A 26,372-nucleotide genomic window follows, 5' to 3' on the forward strand; every position below is an offset into this window, starting at 1 on the left:
ACTGCCATTCCCGTCTATAAGGAAAATCATATTAAAAAAGAAAAAACAAAACATGCTTATAAAATCAAATCTATCAACATATGGGAACTCCTCAGACATGGCCACTGTTCTCTTTATCAAAGACCCACATTCTAGGAGTATCAGAAACACCAACTTCATCAGACAGTAACACGCTTGGTGTTGTGCAAATATGTTAAAAAATTGTCCCCTACAGCTTCTCATCCATACAAATTGGCATCCTTGTCACATTAAGAGCATTTAAGGCTCAAAAGGCCATGAAACTGTGAAACATTAAGGCCATGAAACTGTGAAAGTAGGGTATTCAAGGCCATCTTGGTGCTGAGTTAGTCTTCTCAACAAAAATAGCATATGATGGCTGGACAAAGCTACCAAGTCTGATGTTATTTCAAAATTGACAATAAAATTGCTGCGTGCAAAAAATCCTCTAGTAGAAAGATTTTTTTTCCTGCTCAAAGTTGAGAAGAAGAGTGCAAGGCATGGTATAAAACCTGTTTTCTAGATGGGCTTTGGAGAATCCTCTTTTCAGTGGGTTGATTTCCTGAGAGCAGCTCCTGAGAGCAGCTCCGCTTCGCAATGCACTCTGCCAACTGTGCTTAATTCTTAACTCTGGGTTTCACCACTCTGTGTGATCCTTTAAAATGTTATTGTTCTTTTAGCTCATTTTTTGTTATGCAACTTGCAATAGTTCCAGTTATTCACCCTGTATTTCTATAAATGGCATACAAACTAATCACCCAATTAGAATGTGTAATGATATTGTAAAAAAAAAAAAAATAAAAATTAACTGAGCAAAGGAGTATTAAAAAAAAACTTTTTAATAGTAGTCACCAGACATGATAGTAAAGAGGAAGGATAGATACATGAGGTTTATTACATGCTGATAACATGGTACTTTCTAAAATAACTTCAAAGGACGATACAAACTTCATTAACGTAATTACTTTTATGACAAAATTATCAGAATATAATGAGTAAATTTAAAATGTTATCTGTACAGTATGTTATCAGTCTAATTCTCAGATTAGAATTAAAAAGAACACTAAGAATTACAAGAATTTAGGCATGTTGGCATGACATTCAAAATACTTGCAGATCCTTTGTTAAGTTGTGTTACAATCAGATTTAGATCGGAGATAGGAGTCTCTTTGCTTTCATTTGAAAAGATACATGAATTCAGTAATGTTTTCAGGCATATATGCCTGGATTTGGCAATTTAAATGCTAAATTTTTCTTCCTCAGAGAATAAATAATGAGTTTGAAAACTATTTGAGGGAGGAGGGTGTAAACAAAGGAAAGCTTTAGACTCCTTTCACTTACCTACACAGCAAGGAAAGTTCTACCATGAGACAGCATTGAGACCATGAGACAGTGTTCTACCTTGAGACAGCATTCTCTTTTTGCCACTTTCTATTTTGTTTTGTCTTAAAGTCTTCCAACTTTATTACCATGCTTATTATAAATATGCCTCTGTTTCCAATGTCAGCAGCAGAACTGGGGAAGGCAATGTGGTGTGTTAGTGTAGAGACTTCATCTAGCTGAAAATTAATCACTTTTGGAGGGGGGGGCCTATGGAGGGTGTTCATTTTCAGCTGAATCAGGTCCCTGAACTGGCTCATTGAGCAGCCATCCAAGCGTCAGCGCCAGTTCACAGGGAGGGGACTGGAGCATGCAGCCATGGAGCAGGGAGTTGCAGCTGCCTGCAAGTGGCTTGGCACAAATAGCTGTGGAGCAATGCCATTTGAAGAAAAGCATTATGCTGGTTTAATTTTAATTTGTGTTGAAATATTTTTTTTTTTCAAATAAAAACTATATATTTTTTTTTAAGTACAAATACTTAAATTCTGCAACTATACAGAATTATATCAGCCGGGGAAGGTATTTAATGCCCTGGGGCTAGGCACCACCAAATCTGATCAGACAGTTCTATGATGGATTTGGATCTTGGATATGATGGAGTAGTTCTACGATGTTGGTTTTAATCATTGCACTGGTTATTACTTTTCTTAAATGAGTATCACAAGGGAACTGTCATTTGAAGGAATACATAATTAGATTAGGATGTGAAGCAAAAAAAGGAGACATAAAATCTGTGTCCTTTGTTGCAATTTTCCTTCCTGACATTCTTTTCAGTACATCACATAGATTAAAAAAAATATTTTTTTTCCTTTGTATCTTCTAGTTGCATCACATGATGAACTCCCATTTTAAAATACAGATACATGACATCAGTCAAATTAAGAAAGACAAAACTATACTTATTGGAGTACATTGAAGCATATCTTGAATTGGGACTTGCAACAAGGAACAAAACCGAGCATTTGTTTAATTAGTTTTGAACACAGTAAAGCAAACCTCTTCAAGTTATCCTGGGAAGAACTATGAAACAAAACTGCTCATTTACTTAATGTGAAAGCTGCTCAGATGGATGGAAGGATAGATGCAGACTGAGCTGTTTGTCATTACTGAGACCAATGTTCTTGCTGACATCAAACACAGACCATGTATTACAACATCTGAGTTCTGTGTCTGAAAAGACAGATGATCTTTGGACAACAATGCACCACCGAAGCCCTGAGAGGTCACTGACTGTAACCTTCTAAGGCCAACCTCTAATCCTCAGTATAGAAATTAAAAAACATACAGTGATGCTGCACTACCAATGCTTTTATTAATAAACAGCAAAAACCCAGCACATTTATACACTAAACAGAATGACAAAACTTCAGTTAGGGGAAGAAAATGTCCACCCATGTATTGTACCCAGAATTGCAGAATCTGATGAACTCTTTTAGAGTGGGGCTGCTGTGCGATGGAGCACGCTGGGGAAACTGTGATTGGACACTACAACACTGCTGCTTTGAGAGTCTGATACACCCAACAGTCTGTAGAACCAGTACCAGGAGTATTTCTGTCTGTTCCCAGCCTTATTATTCAGTAAGTAAATGGCGAGATGCTATCCAAGAGCCACTGCTGGGGAGTTTATTTTTTCACTGACAAAGACAAGCTGAGGACATCTTTCTGTTCCTCAATGGACTGTTTCCTTTACCTCCAATCTGTTTTCTCCTGAAGAACGTCCTGTATATACTCCCTTCTCTTCTGCTTGAGTCTTTTTCTCTGCTGTTGCTATAGTACCAAGGAACTCTTTCTGAGGACATGGGTTATTCTGATTTACTGGTTTTCAGTGTTTCCCCTTGTTCTCAGTAAAAAATGAGAAACAAAGCATTAAAGTTTCATACAGTGCAAGGTTCTTCCATGGCAAAACAGCTATCTATGAACTGGAGGAACTAGGTGAAAAGGTGGGTTGAAGGCAATAGAGATTTTGTATCATTTGACTAGGATGGAGTAATGAGGGCTTAAGTTCACCTCCTTTGGGATCCTTGGAGCACGACATGCAATTATAAGGGCCTTGTTTTGTTAACTCTGGGAGATGAAATTATCAGGGGCTTTCCATAGAACTGTATAACCCACAGACATTTTTTCTGAAAGACATTTTTCTTAGCAGCACTCTGTCAAGGAAAGCTTTCACCAAAAAGAAGATATATATATATATATATATATATATATATATATATATATATATATATGGAATTTGTCTTGGGAATCACTCCCCAAGGATATCTTTCTGTGGATGTGTGCATTTATTTATGTTGTGTATCACTTTTTATAAATCTTAGAGCTATGTCCATCCTGGATGATTGTGAGTGCCAGGGGAATTTCAGAAATATTTTAAATACTTCAGCAAGTAATTTGGGACTACTTACTGTCTAAACTCTTACTATACTAACTGAATCACTGTGAAAGTCCTGTTCATTTTATTAAATTTTAGAGATGGCTACTTATAAATGAGAAACATAATATGAAATCTGGAAAATTATATAGAAATAAATAGAGCCCTGTTAGAGTACTTTGTGATTGGCATACTTTTCTTATATGAACTCAGTAATAAAAATGCTAATTAGTCCTGAATTTCATACTTCTTCTGATCCTAGGTAGAGAGTTTGGGTACTTAATTTAAAGCTTGAGGTTGGTTGACATGAATGTATACTAGGCTTGAAATTTGTTTTGAAATATAATCATTACAATCTTGGTAAAATAAATAATGAAAAGTTGTAAACTTTGAATAAGGTTAGATTTAGTTGCAATAGCACAGGTGTTTTGGGATCAGTTCATATGATGTAAGCAGACATATCTTGTAATCCTTGTTTACATATAGACCAACAACACTAATGGATTTGCTCACTGAAGTACTAAGACCTCTGTATTAAGCTCTGGAGTTGCCATGCAGCTCTGGCTAGCAGCTTTACAGGGATGACTTTCTTTCTATCAGACTGACTTCCTTCTACTTAGATCTCAACCTGCTTCTCTGTTAATTCTAGCCTAATGGTTCCACTCCACTGCTTTTCTCTTGTTTGTCATCATCTCACCCACCTCTCTCCAGTTTGCCTCCTTGCCTCCAGCTGTGGTACCTCAAAACTGTTTTGAACATGCTGGTCAGCCTCTCCTGTTTGAAAGCATTCCCTTCACCCAACATCTCCCCACGAAATTCTTTAAGGATCCGATCATTTCCATCACCCATGCATGGCTGTACACTTTAAATGATTCTTCCAAGAGGCAGCAGGATCCCAGCTGAGACCATTGCAGTGCAGGATTGGTGAGCCAGGGTTCAGGTAATGGATAAAATGGACTCCAGGCAACACAGGCTGCCAGGAGTGAAATGAACTAAGATACCATTAATTCTAATGCAGATTTTCTCTGCTGCAATTTGTTTCTTGCTAGTTTGTTTTGAAATTCATTAAAATAACTTGTGTTGTCACCTGACTTATAGGTCAGCTAACTTGAGGTTTCACAGCACTGTACTGACAAGGCTGTCACAAGTCCTGTAATTAGTTGGTATGCCTGGAGTTCATCACAATTTTAATAAAATAACCTGGACTTTTCTCCCTCCTAATTTTGCAGAAGGTCTCACCTCTTAGCATTTACTCAGTGTGTTGCTTTCTTTTCTTTTTTTTTTTTTTTTAATTTTAACAAAAGACCAAGGAAATTGAAGGAAATTGTCTTATTTTCACAGCCATCCAGACTCCCTAAATCTGGCAGCACTTTTTTTTTTTTTTTTTTTTTTTTAGCACAGCTTTTCCTCTTTCTCCATGCAGCTAAAATCTTCTGCTTCTCACAGGCTGGCTACCACAAGTTCCTACTCTTCACTTTTGACAAGGGTTCTTTATAAGGCTCCCAAAACCTGTTTTAAAGACCATATTTCCAGCTTATGGTCCAGAGTATATCTTCCATCTTTTGTTTCTTTCTGCTGTCTCTCCATCTCTTGCTTCATTACACACACCCTCTTTTTTTTTTTTTTCTTTTTTTTTTCTTTTTTTTTTTTTTTTTTCCCTTCTAAAACTTTTTATTACTTAATTCCATGTAATTCTCTTCTTGCACTAACCCCTACCTCTAATTAGTGTCGCCAGCTCCTCTTCAGTTGAATTTTCCTTAGAATGTCTTTATGCTATCTCTAAATCCTGGAAGTAGGTCTTTTAAAAAACAGGCACAAAGCCTCTCTTTAATCTTTCTCAAACCTCATTTTTTACTGGGAAATATATTCCATAGTGGCCAATTTGCTGTGCCTTGTGCTTCTGACTCATTTTGCAGATGATGTGTACTACCATTCTCCATCTATCACATCTACTGGCTGCCTTCCATTGTAAATTTCAACTGCAGTGTTTTTGCGACACAGTCCGTATCTGCATTACTTGCATGGACATCACTTAGTCCACAAAGGTCACTAAACAGCAACAGGAGCCTCAAACTGCTGCTGCAATGTAAGAAAGACTGGGGCTGAGAGATCTTGGAGCACTGCTTTGTGCTGCCTCTACGAAGACCAAAATACAGTGCAAGCTAGCAGTGAAGGACAGCACTTATTTTGTACTCAGTACTTAATGGTGTGCGCTGCTTTGTTACCACAGTGATAGGAACTAAATAAAACTGTGAGATAGTTTCCAAAACCTTTCCTGAGAAGAGAGTGGCATGTGGGCTGAACTGTTTTTCAGTGGTTAAGGTGCTGATTTTGGGATAGGGCTGAGTGTAAGCAGCAAACCTGAGGAAAGAACAAATGATGTTTGAATACATGCCTGAAATCCACCTACATTTTAATGTTAAGAAGGCAGATTTCCATTTGACACAGCAGCCTTTCATGTATAACCCTTGCAAATGTTTTGCATTATTGGGGAGGGGGGCTGGGTAGGAGGTTATCTCCCCAAGGGGAGTTGATATTCCCATTATGGTCTCTCCTAAAGATCTGAGCAGTCCAAAAAGGCAGAGATCATTGAATAAACAGACTCTATCCAATATGCTGCTTCTTTAGCACATCTGGTCTAAATGATAGCCATTGCAAATGACTAAAATATATCAGAAACGGGGAAAAATACAAAAGCAAACCAACAAGAAGTTGAATAGATCTTATAAATAAAGTAGGGTTTACCTTTTAAACTTGTTTGTCCAAGTTATCAGGAGATATATGTGTTTCTAATTTCACATGTAATGCTTAAATATTCACATCCAGGATCAATTAGGTTTGTGTGCCTTCTCAAAAACAGGGATTACGTATGAGCAGATCCTTGCCCATGAGAAATGTTCTCTGCCTGTGTATTCTATTTTCCCAGCCAGTCACCTGGGTTTTGTATGCATACAGGCATGATCTTCAAGTTGTACAAACAGAGCTATAGCTCTGATAGCCAGGGACTTTGCTGCAATGAAAAGTAGTGATGTTACAGTAAACACCCTTCACCCAATATTTGCGATAAAATGACATGATTCACACATGCTTTTTGAGTGCATCTAAACGGATCATCCTCAGTCCTCCTGCTGTTTCATTTTGCATCATCTTCATTATGAAAGTGTTTGTTGAACACTTCAGTGACTTCAAAGCTTTGGGATCTGATCTCACAATGGCTGAGGCCATTACATTTGAAATCCCATTTTCTAGAAAGAAAGACCTTTATCAAGATGTCACAAGAAAATGAGCTCATTAAAAGTTTTGTTCTGCTTATTTCACAGGAACAACATTCAGCTTTAATGCTATGTTGCTAGGTAGCCAGGTGAACTTAAACTGAAAAGCATCTCAGCATACAAATCTCTGCATATCTACTGTACACATGCCTGCTTAGCACTATCTCTGAGATTGCACAATTTTTACAGCAGCTTGAATTGTAAAAGCTTTATGTTTGTATTTGGTACTTACATTTCTTTATTAGTGTGAAGCATGTAGGTTTGTGATGCATAGTCATTCATGATTTTTTCCTCTCTACTCTACATCCCCAGTGTGATTTCCCTCCATCTGTGTGTACTGGGACTGGTTGGGATGGGGTTAATCTTCTTCCCAGCAGCTCCTATGGTGCAGTAATTTAGATCTGTGACCAAAATAACACTGATAGCACACCAATGTTTTAGCTATTGCTGAGCAGTGATTGCACAGTGTCAAGGCCTTCTCTGTTTCTGACTCCCCTCCTCCCCCTGCCAGTGAATAGATTGTGGTTGGGCAAAAGGTTGGGATGAGACACATTTTGATTGGGAATTGGCTGGGTATCAGTCTACCTGTGGGAAGTAGCGAGTGATTGTCCTTACATCACCTGCTATATCCTTCCTTCCTTCCTTCCTTCCTTCCTTCCTTCCTTCCTTCCTTCCTTCCTTCCTTCCTTCCTTCCTTCCTTCCTTCCTTCCTTCCTTCCTTCCTTCCTTCCTTCCTTCCTTCCTTCCTTCCTTCCTTCCTTCCTTCCTTCTTTCATTTTCCACTTCTTCTTTGCATATAAAACTATTTTGTCTGGACTCAGGACTTGTCTTGCTTTTGCTCTTCCTTTTCCCACTGCAGGTGGTGGTGGTGAAGAGGATGAGCAGCTGTGTGGTGCTTGGCTGCCTACTGGGGTTAACCTACAACACTCTGCCTTAGGCAAACTAGAAAAAGCTCACACTTTCCAATGAATTAAAGTGTACTTGCTTATGCCAGGAGGGAGTTGCCTAGCAGGTACAGGAACTGTAAGCATCAAAGCTGAAGATGCTGTGTTACACCTACAGCCATTTCACCACTAAGGTGAGTGTAAGGTAAGAAGAAAATAGAAAGTGACCCCACATATCAGTACATGAAATAAACTGACCACTAGAGGGTACTTGAGAGGTAAATCACGGGTGGTTCAAAGGGTCATTCCTAACCAGCAGCCAACCATCAGGTGCAAGGAAAACCAAACCCTTTACACTGTGTCTTTGGAGCTACGTGAGCTGTAACTTATCACTTCCTAACCCAGGGAGTGGGGTCTGACAGCAGCAGTCAGGCCTGAGATGTAACATCTGAGCCTGTTTGCTCCCAATTTATCTTCAGGAAGGCACCAAATACAAACAAAGTAAATTTCCACAGGTTCATAAAAAAATGGGATTTAATAACAATCACCAAAAAGGCAAAACACGACATGTCAACTCTGAGAGCTTTTGGGGGAACAGCTTATGATGTGGACACAGATTACACAGGTACTGTTCTTCCGTTACTGCTGAAGTTTAATTTTTTTCGCTAATGCATTTTGCTAGCAGAGCTTAAAGGTCACATCCCTAAGGATATGACACCGTTTGTGTTAGCAGAGCCTGCCTTTCTCTTTGGATAACAGTCATCATGGATTGAGTATTACTAGAGGACAAGTGAAAGTGAGATTGCAGGGGTGGGGGGAAGAGAGTGGAGGGGTGTTTTGTGACTTTACATCCATCTTCATCAAAAGAGGGTCACTAAGGAATTGCTGTGTTAACAAGTAACCCAGCTCTGAGCACTCAGTCCCACAGGCCGCGCGGCAGGGAGAGAGCTTTTCAAGGTGAGCAGACTGGGCTAATGGAGGATGTCTTCAGCTGGGGAGATTTATGAAGATCTGCTTTACATTGGCAGTGAAGGCCTGATGGGGCTGTGCCCTCCCGCAGGAATTACAGCTGAAAACCTTGCTCTCTATTTCACTCCTGAGGGAGGGAAGACACTTGAGGTGAGGGCTGGCTTGCCCAGCACCCCAAAGCCATGGCATTAGCTGCCTCTTCCACACACACACAAAACCCTGGCTATGTGCTCTTAGGGTTTTGGAAATTCAAAACCTTGGCCTCACATGAGTTCAAATAGAGCAGGAATGTAACTCAAGCATGCAGCCTTTGTGGTGTCCCTAAGGAAAAATGCTGGGGGTTGGGGGTGATGGGAGAGCTCAGACCACATGAAGTTACTGTGTGAATCCAAAAAGAGAACGCCCTGAGATCTGGAAAATGCACAACTCTGTATTACTCTGTGAGCCACCACCTGTGTCACACATCACAGATTTGGTTTTTGTTATCTCATCTTACCCTGCAAGCAACAAACAGGGCAACTGTGGCCGTTCTATCTACAGAAAGGAGATTTCTGCCATACCGAGTGCTCCAGGCCCATTACTGCACTGTTTACAGCTTTAAACAATATGTCAGTTTACACAATAATAAACAACTGCCAACCCTGCTGTCTCCTCTCCTCCAGAAATAACAAACCCAACCCCGTACCTCAGTGCAAAACATTTACATGATTAGGCTCACTGGTCTGTGTGATGCATGGAGGCAAATGTTTCCTGTTGTCCAACTTGCAATTGATATCTTGGCAAATATTTTTATTGGACTCGATAATCCTTACATTTGCAGACTGATTCAGCTTGACTCAGTGGCTGTGGCAGAGGTCAAGATTTGTAATGAATTCTTACCAAAGCCAGGCAAGGAGATGCAGGAGTCATAAAGTAACTGCAAGCTGCTTTTTATGTAGGGTGTATCTTTGGGGAGTTGATGTGAAAAAGGATGTTTTAAATAAAGTGCCTGGCTTTTTATAATGCAGCTGTCCCATTAAATGCAAACGAGCTTTAACTCTGTAAGATGCTTGTGGAAGAAGGCAGCAAACAGCAATATTCTTTAGCATTTTGTTCATGTTAATTTTCTTATGCCACAAATTGCAAGACTAAAACATAAAAAGCAGAGCCAAAAGCTTGCCCCTACAAGGAAGCAAAATGTCATCATTATAATAGCTGCTATCTCTGTGGTTTGCAAATTGTGTATTTCTGCCTTACTGGTTTCCTGAGATGGGTGGTGGAAATACAGAAGAAGAAAAATAACCACCAACTTATGAACTTGATCAAAGCTACAAAAGTGATTTCACATTCCTGAATTCAATGAGTTTTCAACGCTCATGCCCCTGGAAACAGAAAAGGGTTGGGTGGGGGAGAGAACAAAGAAGGACTTTAACATACATGTTTCTGTCAAGAGAAAACCACACAGGGAAGAATAACAAAACCTGCAACACGCAGTTTGAAGGTTTCTGCACAGCTTCAACCTCTTCCTTCCTCTGGTGAAGCATGTCTGTGTAACATCTCTGCAGACTGAGATTGTTCAATTTTCAGGAGACAAGGGATGTGTTTCTCTCACTGGCACCACACTGCCGTCTAATTTAGGCAAAATTTTCCTTGATTTAAAAGAGCCTGACATGTGCCTGTAGATTGCTCCCAAGCAGCTGCAAAGCCAGACACTTGTCAAAAATTTGGAGTTGCCTGTACCGTCACAGAAAGCAGAACACACTGCAGTCATCTGGCAGAGGCTTGTCCTCCACGCCTGATAAAGTTAGAGTTTACCTAGAAAATAGGGGCAAAAATGGGAATGTTGTTCCAAATTCTCTAGGTGCTAGAAACATTGGTTTACATTAGTAAGACAGCATCAGTTAAGCATGGTTAATTACAGGTTCCTCAGAAACTATATCCCTAAGTGCCAAGAGAAAGCCACAGACTGAATTACGGCAGTGTTCGTACAAGTCTCAGCCAGGCAGCAAGGCTGCCTGGCGTGAATGGTATGCACAGAAAGTGAAAAGGGCTCAAATGCTCAGCTTTTGCTTCTGGACCAGAAAATATTATTAATGTTGATGGCATTTTCCTCTTCACTTGGAGTAGGAGCATTCACAAATATTAGCATCAGATGTAAACAAAGATCAAACCATTTAACTATTATTAAGGACTTAAATGTCATTTTTTTGAACTGAGTAAAATATGCTGAAGTGCTTGTGTCCTCCTTTTTTTCTTCTTCCAGCCTCCTTGTCTGTTTCTTCTTCTTTTATTTATTTATTTTTTTTTCCTGTGCCCATCTGTAAGGTTTCAGTTTCCACCCTGTCTCCAGTGCTTTCCGTAATATGACATATCTGACATTAATGTGGCATTTTAGCTCCTATTTCAAAGACGCTACCATGGTCATTAGGATTCACACCCCTGAAAGCTTTTTTATCAAACAGGCTGTACATTCAGGGGTTGCGCACAGGACATTTTGCCAGTGTTACTGTACTGCTATATAGCAGGACAATTCCCATAATCTGGTACCTCACAAGAGCCACACACATAAGCGGAGAGCAGATTTCCACCTCGAGAGGCTCCATATTTGCCATCCCTGCTGCATTGAAATAGACAAGTCCGATCCCAAAGAGCTCAGAATTGCAGATGGCTTGAACCCAACTCACCTAAACACTTGTCTAGACAAATGTGCTTTTAAAATTGAGTTAACAGCTCTTAGCTTGGGCAGCGTCTAATCCCAGTAAATTGCGTTAGCTAGCCTCATTAAAACCCAAGTTCATTTTAACCAGATAACACGCATCAAAATACAATTTGAAACAGGTAAACCTAGGTTTAAAACGTGTTACCTAGCCTGTGGTGTTCTCCAGAAGTACCTTCTTTCTGTTTTGGACTAGACACGGCCATCCATCTTGATGGGTTAAACTGATTTATTTTTCAGCAACGTTGGTTCAGTGGAGTTAACAAGATCAAACGCTCTCAACGCTCATTAAGCTGCAGGCTAACGCATATGCAGGCGTGTTGGCCAGCTGTGTTTTGGGGCGCACGTGGGAAGAAGCCCAGCTTTCCACTTGAGAGCTGGGGTGCATCCTGGGGGGGCAAGGCACCCTTGTCCCCCTGCTGCAGTGGCTCAGGGTGATGCCTCGGGCCAGAGCCTCGGGGCTGTTGGTGGAGGGAGGGAGTGATGGATGGGGATGGGGATGGATGGAGGGATGGATGGAGATGGATGGATAGACGGAAGGAGGGAGGGAGGGATGGGGATGGATGGAGGGATCGGATGGATGGATAGAGGGAGGGTTGGGGATGGAGGGAGGGATGGACGGGGCCCGGGGCCGGCCCGCTGTCTCCCCGTCTCTCCCCTTTCAGCTCCCGCTTCCCCTCCCGGCCAGCCCGGCCCGAGGACACCGCCCCGCAGCCCGGCTCATCCCGGCGGGGCTGGCTGCAGCCCGGCTCGGCCGCCTCCTCCCGGCCCCGGAGCGGGGCGCCCCTGCCCCGCCAGGCTCCGCCTTTCTCCTCCTCCTCCTCCTCCTCCTCCTCCTCCACCTCCTCCTCCTCCTCCTTTCTCTCCCGGCGCACCCCTCCCTCCCTGCTGCCTCCCTCCGTGCCCGCACCCGGCCGCACTCCCCGCTCCCCGCTCCCCTCCGCTCACTCCGCCTGCCCCCGGCTCCCCCCTCGGGCCGTGCCGGGGCAGCCCGGGGAGCGGGGCCGGCACCGCGCTATGAGCCCCGCGGCCGCTGCTGCTGCTCCCTAGGGCTCCGTCCCCGGGGGGACCGGGACCGGGTAGAGAGCTCCCCGGGCTAGGGGGCTCCCGGGGGGAGAGTGGGCAGGGGTCGTGCCGGCTGTGCCGGAGCCGGGACGGGGGTTGGCGAGGAGGGGGGTGCCCGCCGTGCGTGCCATGATCGGCTCGCAGTCCGCCGAGAAGCTCGGCAGGATGAAAAAGTTGCGGAGAACTTTGTCGGAGAGCTTCAGCCGCATAGGTGAGGGCCCGGAGGGGGGAGAGGGACCGGGGCCGGGCGGGGGAACGGGTGGTGGTGGTGGTGGTGGTGGGATGGGTGTGGGGTGGTGGTGGGAGGATGGGGTGATGGGGTGGTGATGGTGGTGGGGTGATGTTGGGGTGTTGGGGGAGGTACTGGGGTGCCCACGGTGCTGAGGGGCTCCCCCGTGCACACCACTCCGCCTCCGGGGGGCTCCGTGTGGAGTGGGGGCCTTTAGGGCTGTCACAGCCCCCCCAGGAAATGTTTCCTACAAGTAAGGCCCGGGGAACACCGGACGGTCCCTGGGCAGTGTGGAGCTGGAGCTGAGTTGGCCCGGCAGAGGGTAGGCTCCGTTGCCAAAGGGAAACCTTGAGAAAAAACGTGGGAAAGGGAGTTGTTTTTGTGGTGTTGTTGCAGGTCTGGTCATTTATTTTTGGTTCAGGCTGCGCATTCTTTTAAGTTGAGGCATGAGATGCTGAGGCAGATAATGCTGGAGCAGGGATTTGGGAGGCCAGACAAAAGAAGTCTGTCTGTCGGCTGGTGCTGAACCTCGTCGTGCTTTTGCCGGCGCAAAGCATCGTGAGGTAGCGTTATCTGAGCGCCGCTGCCGAGCGTGGTACCTCCTAGTGTCACCGCCTCACGCTTGGCTTTGACAGCAGGTCGTTTTGCTCCAGGGTCTGTTCCTGAGAACAATGCCAAAGAGTTGCTCTGGTGGGCTTGGGCCGGTGTTTCTCTTCGTTCCCAGCATGATGCTGGGCTTCATTCAGCATTCAAAGCGTTAACACCGGCCGCCAGCATCACCGTGCAGCTGGGCAGGGAGAGAGGGTAACCTGGGTGAGGTGTGAGGGGGCTGTGGGCTGAGGTAGCGGGAGAGCTGTGCTGGGAGGCAGGGCAGGGACCAAAACAGATGAGGGGATGCAGCAGCCGCTGTCCTTGTAGTCCCACCAGAAGAGGGGCTGTCTGCAGCCCTCACCCCTTGGCTGTCCCATCAGGGCACCTTCCCTTGCAGTCGGTCAGTCTGTCGGGCATGGCTCTACTTTCAGAGCTGCGTTGTCCCAGAGAGAGAGAAGGATGTGCCCAGAGCTGTGGCATTCAGTCCTCCCTCACCAGCCTCATCGAGGAGGCTCGTTAAAGTATGTGGGCACTGCAGCTGGGCACGTGTTGTGTGTGTGCTGCTCAGCCTCTTGCTTTTAGGGACTGCACACCTGGAGTGTAGAGGAGCATTTGAAATCAGCTATCTGTCTTTTTCTGTCTGATTGAAAGATGGTAATGACTGAAAGTTCATGTTTGTAAAAAAGAATTTCAAGGGTAAATGTCAAGTTTCAATTCTGAAGTGAATATTAAGTTGCAGTTCCGTATCTCTCTGTGCCCATATGAAAATAGCTTTCACCTCTAATCAATCTTATGTCATTTAAACACATTTTGCAAGTTTGATTTAAAAGAGAGGAGTCAGGTGTTTGGTCTCTCACATGCTCGTGTGCCTGTACGCACACACAGACACTCCTGTACAGGGCTGTGGGCAGGTTTTAGCCAGGGGAAGTCATTAACAAAGGAAGGATTTTGAGTGCTACTTTATCATAGCAGTGACAGTCCCCTTAATGCCTTCTTAGCATCAAAACCTCTCTGTGTGTTAGTTTCTGCACATTTTAGTGGCTTTGTTGGGTCATTGTCTCTCTTGTCATTTTTACAAATGAAACATTTTAGTTTCCTTGGGAGCTTTGGCCTGCTGGAGGTACACATGCTGTTACATCTTTCCTTTACCCTGGCTCTTTGTGCAGCACAGGAGCAGGGGAGGCTGCCTTGTTTGTTTGTTGTGGCTGTTTTGTCATTAAACTCAGCTGCTACCAGCATGACTGCTCCATCCTCAGATGCTCTAATAGCTGGGCCATCACACCAGGGATTGCATTGTGAGCAAAAACTCTAATTTATCAGTGTGAGGTTTGGACCTAGTCCACTCCCTGATACCCACAGCCACAGATAAGCCCAAGCAAAGCCAGACTTTGTTTAAAACACTCTTAACTTGCGTATCAGAAAATGCTCAGGTAAAACACATGCTCCACTTGTGTTTTGAAATGAAGGAGAGAAAACCAAAGCCTCATTAGGAAAGGTCTTCTGGCTTTTTGTTGCTCTGATTTTACACCTCTTTTTGGCAATAAGGTGTTCCCTGGTGAGATCAGCAAGTTACTGTGTTTAATCTTGAGTCTTGTCAGTCTTCTGTTCAGTTACAATCAATTTTGAATCTATGATGATCTTTAAACTTTTCCCTTTCTGCTGCAGTTGATATCTTTTCATAGGTTCAAGTACACAATAGCATTATGAACACAGTCACGTAAGTGATACCAGAGTAACATGGTATTCAAGTCAAATTGTGAGCTGGACCTTCCCCTAGTGCAGCAGCACCAGGCATCCCCCAGTGTTAGCAGTATCTGAACTGCCAAATACAATTCCTCTACTGCTATAAGACCCCTTAATTTTGATCCTGATGTTACTGTTAGCTTCTTTGATAAGAGGAGTGGAAATGCATCCAAGATGTCATTTGCAGTGTGTTTTTGCAAGGGCTTGTAAGTTAATACTCACTGAACTACTTTCAAGACCACTTTCTCCCCAGAAAGTACTCAAAGTACTCTATTTGAGAGGCTGTATCAGCAAGGAATTCAAAACTTGATTTTTTTTTTTTTTCTTTTCCCAGTGTGCAATGGTATGTAAGTTAAGTAACGTTTGAAGCTATTTCCCAAAAGAAGAAAAAAATGAAATGTGGTATGGATGTTCTGGGTATTTCCCCCAGCATCTCTAGATAAAAGAGGAGGCAGATTTAAAACCAGCTTAGTTATCCCTGGGGCACAGAAAGGAGCCATTATTTTGTACCAACTGTAGCCTCAAGCAGACTTGGCCCGTTTTCCTAACTGTGATCTGATACAGTTCAGTCACTGCATCCAGAAACTGGCAGAGGGTCATGAATTTGTCTGTATTGTATATCCTCATCCTGCACAATGACGCAGGCTGACTGATCCAGACCATAGCTGTCAGAGTTCCTAGCATGAAGACTGTTCATTTTGCTGTTTATGAGCTAAAAAAATGTGATGTGTGAAATTGTCTACCTTTGAGCCTTCATCCCAAGGCTCAAAGTTAGACAATTGCCTTGTCAGTCCTATTTGCAAGTCTGGTAAAGCACAATATGACACCGTGGTGTGTTGGAAAAAATGCATGTGGCCTGTGGTGCTAAACTGAAGTCTATATTCTAAAATAGACAGGATGGCCTTTTATTGCAGAAATTACATGCTGACAGTTCCAGAAGAATTAACCTTCTTTGTAGCTAATGCACCATTTCTGCTGGCAGAAGTTTTCTGGTGTTACAAGGAGTTATCTCTTAAAATTCAGCACGTCATGAAGAACTTGCAGTGCTAAGAATCCAAAAATGTACAGAATTCTTTTTATTGATACGTTTCCCTAACACAAACAGCCAAATTACTTTATAAATTCTACTTTCCTTGCTTACACACTGTTGTACGTGTACACAAACATATTATACTAAACGTCAACCAACTTTCTGAGATTCATTTGACTCCCTGTTTCTTTTAGCATTTAAACCTTTATTAGGTTTGGTTCTTAGTTTTACTCTTTGATAATTATGGAATGAAAATCAATAATGAGTAATTTTATAAAATTATCATCATCTTGTAGCTAGTTATGTAAAGAGTTCGTAGCTATGCATTTGTAGAAGTTAATATAGTACCAAAATCATATTTTGAGATTTTTTCAGTTCATGGCATTTAACCTTTTTGTTTGTTTGTTTTGTTGTTATTTTTTTTTTTTCTTATGCAATCTGTTTAGTCAAAAACTAACACCAGGGTTGAGAAAAAGGAAGCATTGCTGAAGGTTGTTCACAGTGCACTAAAAGTATTCTGTGGCAGCTCTGAGCATCTATGTGCTGTTACTAGCTCCTCACTGATACAAAGGTTATCTCCACTAATCTCCCCTAATGTACACTTGCATAGCTGGCATACCTGAGATAATGAGAAGTGCATTTCTAAACAGTTTATTTTTTTTAATTGAGAGGCTTTTCACAGAATCACAGAATCACAGAATTTCTAGGTTGGAAGAGACCTCAAGATCATCGAGTCCAACCTCTGACCTAACTTACAAAAAAGGATTGCATTAATGAGAAAACATGCTCATAATGTCATTAGTTGTTAGGAGTGTAAAATATGCTGGCTTGATTTTTTTTTTTTTTTTTAAGATGCTATGTGAATTTAATAATTGTGCTGTTAAGCAGAATCTGATTAAATGAGGGGCTAGGACTCTCATTTTCTTATTTTTGAAGGTTCATTTAGAAAAGCTGTTTTAGTCAAAGTTAGAAGTGAAAGTACAGACAAGCCAGAAATATGCAGTGGATCACAGATTCCCATTTCTTGTTCTGTTATGTTGTGAATTATGTTGGTTATCTGTTGTTTGGTTATTCCTGGAATGTTTTGGCCTTGTGAAAATCAGGAGTTTTCGTGAGGGACAAAAGCTTGTCAGCATGACCCAGGTGTATCATATTCCATATTTATAGCTTGTATGTCCTTGTGACCTGAGAAGTAAATAAAAAGATTAAAAATGTGTTCTTAAAAACTGGTTCATGTTTTTTTTTTTTTTTCCTCTTTTCTTTATGTCCCAACTCATATAATTTTTGGGTACTTGGGACTGACAATCTGAAGATGTTTTGTCAGGCCTTTAAGACTGTAAAAATGCATTTCATGATAGAAATATACAGTGTGTGCACCTCAATCTTCTCAGCAAAATTTTTTTTTTTTTTTTTTTTTTTTTAAGATTTTTTGTTTCTGAACATGAAATCTGGAATCTAGATGAGTAATTGTAAAACAGTAATTTTCAGAGTTTTTTTCAGAGATGGAGGAATACATTTGTCATGTCCCAAAGAAATGCCAATATGAAAGCAAACAAAGGCTGGAACATCTGTGCTTTCCTGTGCAAGGAAAACTGTGATTTGTAGCTTGCTGCCTGGGGCAGAGGTTGCAGAGCTGCAACACTTTCCTGCAGTGCTGTCCTGTGACAATGCAGAGCTCACCTGCCTCAGTTATCCCTGTGGTACAGCTGCTACGGTTTGGGGGTTTTATTTTATTTTAAGCTTTTGTTTCTGAAGACAGGGTTTGGAAGAGATAGTGGATTAGAAACTCAAGTGATTTGAAGGGAGAAGGAGCACCTGAAAAAGGAAAACTACCGAAGTCTAGATCCTTAAAGGTGCTGGGCACTGCTGGAATCAGTGAAATTTAGGTGTAAGAAACTTTATATTGCTTACATGGTTAGGAGCTGTCTGGGTCTATGGTCATTCAGGTTACCTCTGTCGAGTTGCAGACATTCATTAATAAATGGAAAAGAAGTAGTGCAATCATCAGCTCAGTGGTTTGTCGTATTTTAACTCTTCAAGAAAAGTCAACGAAGAGCAATTTAAGGGTGCAGTGCCCAATCCCTGTGGTGTGCAGAGCAAAGAAAGGTCTTCTGCCGTCTGAGTGATATGGTTCCAGTGGAGATTTGGAGAAGTTAAATTGTGTTCTCGCTTCAGTAAAGATATCCAGTATGCTGAAGGAAAAGAAAAAGTTTCATCAGATTAATGCTTGCTACATCTTTAGAACTATTCATGTCTGTCTCGCTTCACCAGTTCATGTGATTTTGGTATGGTTTTCATGCTTCCTTTTTTGTTGATTTTGTGCTAGTTAATAGTGTAAGAAAGACAGAAATATCATCTGTTGTGATGCAAGTCATGTGGTTTAAAGAAAAACACCAAAAGCCTGCTACAATTCATACTTCAATATAAAGATTTAGTACTTGACAAGCTGAATAGGCGTTTAGGTGTTTATTATGCTTTTGCTTTATGAAGTTCAGTCAGGCTCTCCATAAAATGCTCAGTAAGAATTAAAGAAACTTGTGGACTTTTACTTTCCATAACCTGGAAGGATAATATTTTTCATAAATATGTAAATTTAGTTTCTTGGAAACATGCTGTGCAGTCCTACATTCCATTTAGTTTCATATTTTGAGTATAAAATTGTTATTCACGCCAGCATGTTCTTTCATAGTATGACAGGAAAATGTTGCTCTGTTTTTCTCTTTCCTGGAGTTAGTTGTTTTGTGCTCATTGAAATGCAGTACAGATAACTATTTCTTTTTTTTCCTTTTATTTTTAAAGCCTTGAAGAAAGAAGATAGCAGCTTTGATGAGGTAGGTTAAATATCTGTGTACCTCACATAGTCCAAATCTGCCTTATTATTTCTCACTAGTGCTTGGAGACCCACAGACAGTAGTGTTACTACATGCATATGTGTTAATACATGCATATTGCTTGAACATGTTTTCATTTCCCAAATAACTACCAGATGAATTTGTTGGTTGAGGGCTCTGAATGGAATGCTTGTTTCCTTGAATATAATAAAACTGAAAAGTCATATGAATAGTGTTCATGTAAAAAAAGTTACATACAGAGAAATGGTGCATGCCAAGCAAATACTTTATAGGACTTTATGTACAGGAGTTCTTGTAGGTATGCAGACAACATAAAAATGTAATTCTTGAGAGAATGCCATATAAAGTGCTGCTGCACTGTCTTCATATTGAATATCTCAATTGAAATAGGTGCTACTTGTGAAATTGAAACACACACACACACAACCAACAGCTAGCTGTAGTGGTAAAACTGATACTTGATTATTCACTGCAGTTGTGTTTGAGGTCTGTCCTATCTGCAATATGATACGTGTTAATTTTTAAAATATGCTGCACACAATTTGTGCTCGATTTATTTATGACAGGCTTTGAGAGGTTCAGGTTAGTGTTAGTTGTCCTGCAACACGAGTTTATGCAGGAACTATAGGTCTTAGTGTGATGAGTTGTCAGTATTGAAGTCAGTGCTTGCCCTGTACTGCTACTGCGCTCCACCACCTTAGCTGGAAACAAACAGTAATATTTTCAAGCGTTGATGTTATACTTCTGGCCATTCCATGTCCTCCTTGTTGGATGCAGTAAGCTTAAATCTTGGCTGATTACAGTGAGATAGCTGGTGAGTAACGCCAGATTCTGAAATAAATGGTGATGTAATGCCCTTGATTCTGGATCAAATCAGACTTCATCTCTTTCTGAACAGATCACTTGAAATTTTATACTGAAATTCACTAATAGCAATACAAATGTTTTAAACTTTTCTGGCATGTTGCAGAGTTTGAATACAGCTCAGCCCCTCTTATGTCTAGAGCGAAGACCCTGGAGTTGGACCGTGTCCGAAACCCTTGTATGTCAGTGGTCCTGACTATTGCAGTTCTGCTACAGCACTGTTAGAACTTGATGCCTTTTTAAAGTTATGACTGTTTTGATAAGTGGTTGATAGGCTCTGAATCCTTCTTTCACAAATCTGGTCTATTTTTGTTCAGTGCTTTCTTTATTCTGAATGCTTCAGTGTTATATCTGTGCTATAACCTACCCAATAAGTACCTTGTATTATATTTGATACAGAATTTGAAAGGATCTATAAAAATTTAAAAATGCTGCTTTACAAAGATGGCAATTCTTCTGTCTCTTCCCCTTCCACAGGATTGTTTATCTACAGGTTGTATATGTTTTTGTTTTTTTTTTTAAACTTGGCTTTCTGTTTGAACAGGAGACAACTTGAATGTGCTTTCTATTTAAATTTAGGGGTGTGTGTGTGGGGGAAAAAATGTCAGATATGTTTTTAATGGAATCAGATGTATTGTTCATGTGACTTACTGCAGTGGTTGCAAGAGAATGCTAGTGGGAAAAATGCACAAAAGAATTTTCTTCCATCTCCTGTAAGTATGGAAGAGTTTGGTGTGATGTTAGTATCAGTCAGTTCCGTAGTTTTAGGTGACACTTATTGGAAAGAATAAACCTGGGCATAGTTTTTATATTGTCCTCATTAATCTCTTCAAATTAAATGAAGCAGTTCTTGGCAATCATCTAGCCTTAAGTACGAATCCAATGGACTGTACCATGTATCACTTAATTCCTTTCTTTTCAAACATCCTTCAAATCAGAAAATAAAACAGTCTTTAGTGACCGTAGTGTACTTGATTGTAGTTACATACTTCTAAGGGAGAGGGCACTTAACAAGCAGAGAAGTGAGCACATTTGTTGGTCTCAGAAGGCTCTCCTGAAAAACACTATTCAGACCATGGCATGATATAAAAGGAAAGAATTCTAGTCTTCTGGCTAGTATACCTAGTATTGGTATTGCCAGGAATGCAGTTATGAACAGAGTTATGATGACACGAAATGGGAATATCAGATGAAAAGGGGAGAGAGGAAGTAGTTATTTTGGTAGTGTTTTGTCTCAACTTTTTAGGCTTTATTATGAAAAATGGTATGGCCAATCAATCTTAATGGAGAAGGAGAATTCATGGTTTTAGCCATTCAAACTGTGACCAAAGCACCAGTAGCAAAAGCAGACTATAAGGGACCTGAAATCTCTGAGGGGAGAGGGAAAATGGCATAAAGAAGACCTTTCTAGAGTTGCAAGGTCTGGGTTTGCTGGTAAGTCAGTTGTCAGATTATTCTGCATGTTTTATGTGTTGCATCAGGCTCTTACTTGTTTATCCTTTGGGATATGTGGAGGAAAAAAAGAGCTTGTTTAGAGGATCTTTTTATACCTACTTTACACTTGCATGCAGTAGTTCAGAAATGTACAACGCTGCAGGAAGTCTTTATTTTGAAGAGAAACTACTAAGAATTGAGATATCAAACATGGCAGGTAAGTGTGTCACATAATTGCTTTCTGTGCGTTATGAAATTAATCTGTCTAGCAAATTAGGACCAAAAGAATCATCAAGAACAACAAAGCCTATGAGTAAGATGCATGCCAGGATATAATTTTAGTTGTTCCTGAAGTGTTATAGTGATCTTTTCAGTGCATTTAGTCCTGCCCATAAGCTTAGAGCACAGCAGTAGCACAAAGGAGTAGTGTAGGATTTGTCACTCTTTTGTACCTGCTTTTATGTTGCTTTGATTAAATTTCAAATGATAAGAAAAAAGAATATATATGCTGCTAGCCTTTACTTCAGTCTGTGTAAACGGTTTAATTGATATGGAACTTCAAATCCATTTATATCCTATTTGCCTTCATTAGAATTTATGGCATCTTCCAGAGACTCCTGTGAATAAATGAGTGAGATACAGGCCACTTTTTATGTTGTCTTTAAAGTTTGACTTTTCCTTTTTATCATACCAGTGCTTACTAATCACCTTTTGACAACTGGAACATAGGCTTGATCCAATACCTACTGAAGTCAGTGAGAAGTTCTCATTGTTTTCAGTTGTTTATGGATCATATTCTTGCAGAATGAAATATCACTATTTGGGGGTGGGGTGTGCGGCATGTTCTTGCCTGTTTTCAGGGTTACTTTGAACAACAGGAAGTAAGCAGAGTTTTTCCATCTTCTTGTGTTCTGAAATACTGTTACCTGCTCTCTGAAGAAGGCCAAGTGCAAAAGATAGTTGTCCTATTTCTTGGAGCAACCTAACCTAAATCCAAGGATCTTCCCTTCTCTCTGAGTGCAGATTTTGGTACAGAAAGCATCTGTTTCATTCTTTCAGGCAAAACATTGAGATGGGATTATGTGCAATGCGCTGCCTCATTATCTACTCTGGATAGGAAGATATGAGGTAAACACCTACAAGGTGTAGTGCTACATGTAAAGAGCCGTCTATAAACAAATGTTTGGCCTTTGAGTGAACCTTTTTTGTGTGTTTGTGTGTGTTCCAGTAGTTTTCTCTGTTACAAGTAATAACTTCCAACTCTGCAGGATTATTTTGATGCTTGTGAACTTTTAGTATAAAAAGAACTGTGGAATTTGGCCACTGTGTCTTATAAAGGTGCAACTACTTTCTTTTTCACTTGAATGTGATTGAGGCCAATTGCGTGTAGCTGAATTGCAGCATATTTGTTGGAGTGACACCCAGTGTTGATATTGTGACTAAGCCCATCACAACGCTCGTAACCTGTTCCTTTGCTTAGTTACTTGCATTTATGATTTATTTCTAAATTATTGTTAGTCTTGAGCTGTTCATTCTTGTTCTTCTGTTTGTTAGCAGTTTCTCTGAGCCCTTAAATTGTAATTTAAGACCTTTAGTCATATGTATGCACACTGGCTGAATTAACATCAACGTCATAATGAAATCAAAGTGAAATAATCTAAAATCTCAGAATCATTTATGGGATTATTTTTTTATGTATTGAGTTGTATTGCTGTTGTTTAGCTATATTTTGTTCAGTTTCAAGAGCATATCAGAAAAGTAACTGTAGGGTTTCTTATGAAATACGGTGATTGTGCCTGCCACATACATAATCCTTTCTGACTCCTCCCAGTAATTTTGAGGTTGGCCAGCAGTGGCCTTCCAGATACTTGACGAAAAAGCATGTGAGTTGGCTGAGGGACAGAGATAAGAATCTCCTCTGAATGAAAGGCTGGAATGCAAGGTCATGTAAATATAAGAGAATCTATGTGGAAGGGTTATGAATACTTGGACCTCAGTAAAATCCTTAATACTCCTCCACTCCTTACTTCATTTGTAGTCTCCAGGCATGAGGAAACTGAACTTCATTTATTTAATTGTTTCATTCATGGAACAACTTCTGTGTTTTTGAAGTGGAAGTCTGTGAAAGGGGAAGGAGTTTTGCCAAATTGCTTCTTGGTTCTGCAATACGTTTGCTCTTGCAACCTCTCTTTCAATAAAACAAAAACAAAAAGGCTATTCCTTCTGTGTGATGTTGCCATTGAGAGTCTTAGTTTAAAAGACATCTATGCTTGAACCAGAAATCTTGTGTAGAGAACTTTTTGAATTAAAAGATTTAAAAGGAAGGATACAGCAGGAAAAAAAAAAGTAGAAAAGTAAGTAGGAAAAAAAGTAGAGGTCTGTAAAGAATAAACAAGAGGAATATGAATGCAGTAATGCAGGAAGCACATAATACAATACGTAACATAATACAATATCTAATATTTGTGCCATTTTTTCAATGTTTTCTTTATAGTAAGTAGCTTGAGAAAGCAGTGGATATTGGAAAGTATAGGTATGGAATGATACCTTTGCCTTCTCCTCCTGCAGCAGGGAGTCTTCAACAGAAGTGGAGGAGAAAGAAATTTAGCCTTCTTGAGACTTAACGTTACTTTTTGTGGTATCTTGGAATAAGCATTAATAGTTTCACACCTGGGAGACTTAAAAGTGTGAGGTTGGTGTGTGACAGCCATAGGGAAGAGCATGTGATACAAAGGATTCTGGAAAGCTGCTTGTTATTCCTCTGTCTTGGGTGGGGTAGTTCTTTATTGCTCAAGGTACTGCAAAATCATTACAGCCATGGCCTGGTTGTCTGCTTCTTGGTGACTGTTCACACTTAAGAATCAGTGGACTGGTGACTACTGAACTGATTTGTGTAGTGGAAAGTTCTAGAGGAGCGGTTAAAAGAAGTGTTTTGTGCATAATGTTTAAGATTAGCCTGCAGATCTTTGGGGAGGGTGGAGGGAGGGTGTTATCAGCACTGAGAGCTGAGGTTTGGCATAGGGTGTATGATGACTCCCGGTGGCAGCTCACATCTGCACGGAGCAGAGGCAAGCAGGTAATAATATGGATAACAGTTACGATATGTGAATGAAGGCTGAGGGAAAAGAGATTTGGAAAGAAGTGCTAGGAAAAAGAAACAACTATAAATAAATCTGAAAAGCAAATGGAAGTATAGGTGTCGAAGCAGTTTCTAAATAATAACTAGGGAGCTGGGTCAGAAATCTTTGTCTGGTGGTTCACATTAGTTTGCCAAAGATGTACAGAGTTGATTGAAACATCCTGAGAGATGTCTGCTCAGACATACGTCACAAAGTAAATGAGAGGAAATATAATTCCAGGCAGAAGATTCACTAGCAGTAACTTCCAGGATTGAATTATCACTTGGGACATAACATAGACAAAAATTTTTTGGGGGGAAGAGGGAGGTAAAAGCTCAACAATCTGATGGTTCCTGCAGGAGGCCTGTCTTCGTTTATGTAATGCTTGGATTCACAACAAGGTCTTTGTGTTGTTGATAGAGATTTTTCCAGTCTGCCACCTTTGCGAGAGAGAATGGGTGGGGATGATGTCTCCAGGGCCTTTCCTTTACAAAGGAGATTTCCTGGGAAGTGATTTGGTTGGGTTTGTGTTCTTACCTCTCATAGCTCAACTTCTTACCTTCAGTACTGTTTGTGTACACTGCTGATGACCTGGTGTTGGTTCAGTGGCTCTCTAGAGAGAGAGGGCTCGAAGAGCAGCTTGCCCTGCAGATTTTCTCATTGTTGTTGCCATATGCTGATAATATAATTTAACAAATGTGCTTCAGGTGAGCCTGAGGATGAAGAGAATAGATGTAAGACAGCAAACTTTCTACTGGAGTATGGCAGCTTCTTACTCAATTGGCTGTGAGAGATGTCCCTTTCATCATTTATAAAAATGGTTGTTTGTGAAACTTCCCATGGCTTAACAAACAAACAAACAAGCAAACTTTGGAAAGCCTCACATAACTTCTCAGAGAACTACCAAAACTCCTTGTTCTATATGACTATTTGAGATTCCTGTCGCTTCCCTGTGCTGTGTTGCATGTGGAAGAAAGGAGGGTTCTGGAAAACATGAGATGCCTCAGAAGCAGGCCTAGGTAACCACAGTGCAAACTAATAAGTAATTGGCAGATGGCAGAGAAGCAGCTGAGTAAAACTGACTGGAGCATGGCTGCTCCCTTGCATTCAGTTTCAAGGCTTTGAAGCAAAATCCGAGACTGTTTGGAAGGCTTACAGTTTTACTTCATGGTGACTTTTTACTTAGAACAGGAGTTGACCTTGGTGGGAAACCTGAGTTTGAAGAAATCAAAATTTGAGAACTTTTCTGTTGTGTTCAGGGGAGGATTTTCATCCGGGAGCAACACTAAATCTGTTGATTGGCAAGCCACATGTTGAATTGTGCATTCTTCTGCCTGGCGTGTTTGTTGACAGCACATCCAGTTGCCTTTCAGAAAGTGTATGTTATTTACATTTTGTTTAAAAAAAAAAAAAAAAAAAAAAAGGCTAAGTCAACCATGAAACTGCTTACTCCCCTTCTCTGCTTTCCCTTCTCCTATGGGTATCGGATGGAAGAAGTGTTCATGTCAACAGTTAATGTGTATGTGTCTTTTGCTTAATTCTTCTTTGGAAAAAGACGAGGCAAAAGATCAGAACGTGATCTGAATCCATGCCTATGGCAGTGACCTGTGAGGATCTGGCCAAAATGCTGGCATATAAGAATTTTAACCTATGTTCTGGCCAGTTTGGAAATGTTTTAGATATCAGAAACATTATAAAATGAGATGAGTTTCCAGGTCTACTTCTCTCACTTGGGCACATGTATTTGTGTGGGGGATGTTTCTGTGAATCAGACAAGTGGGTATATGCATTCGAGAGATGTGGAGTCTGAATGTAAGCTGCTAAAATTTTGGTGAAGTGCACTTATGTGTAAATCCTGCAGTTTATTTTCTTTGGAT

At 41.0% G+C, this 26,372-nt stretch overlaps 1 protein-coding gene across 3 annotated transcripts in view; it reads left to right on the forward strand.

The window, feature by feature from the left end:
• Window positions 1-12,421: 12,421 nt before the first annotated feature.
• CDK14 (cyclin dependent kinase 14) overlaps window positions 12,422-26,372 on the forward strand; it is a 332,761-nt gene continuing 318,810 nt past the window's right edge. The window contains exons 1-3 of one of the 3 annotated variants that reach the window (XM_084511412.1): window positions 12,422-12,468; window positions 12,741-12,844; window positions 19,026-19,057. In XM_084511412.1, coding sequence (XP_084367538.1) covers window positions 12,763-12,844; window positions 19,026-19,057 — 114 coding nt within the window. In that variant the 5' untranslated portion in view covers window positions 12,422-12,468; window positions 12,741-12,762. Of the gene's footprint in view, window positions 12,845-19,025; window positions 19,058-26,372 lie in introns of all 3 variants that reach the window. The other 2 variants (XM_084511413.1, XM_084511411.1) reach the window with 2 other exon arrangements.

Source organism: Aythya ferina (assembly GCF_964211825.1).
Source record: "Aythya ferina genome assembly, chromosome: 2".
In the NCBI taxonomy this organism is placed as follows: Eukaryota; Metazoa; Chordata; class Aves; order Anseriformes; family Anatidae; genus Aythya; species Aythya ferina.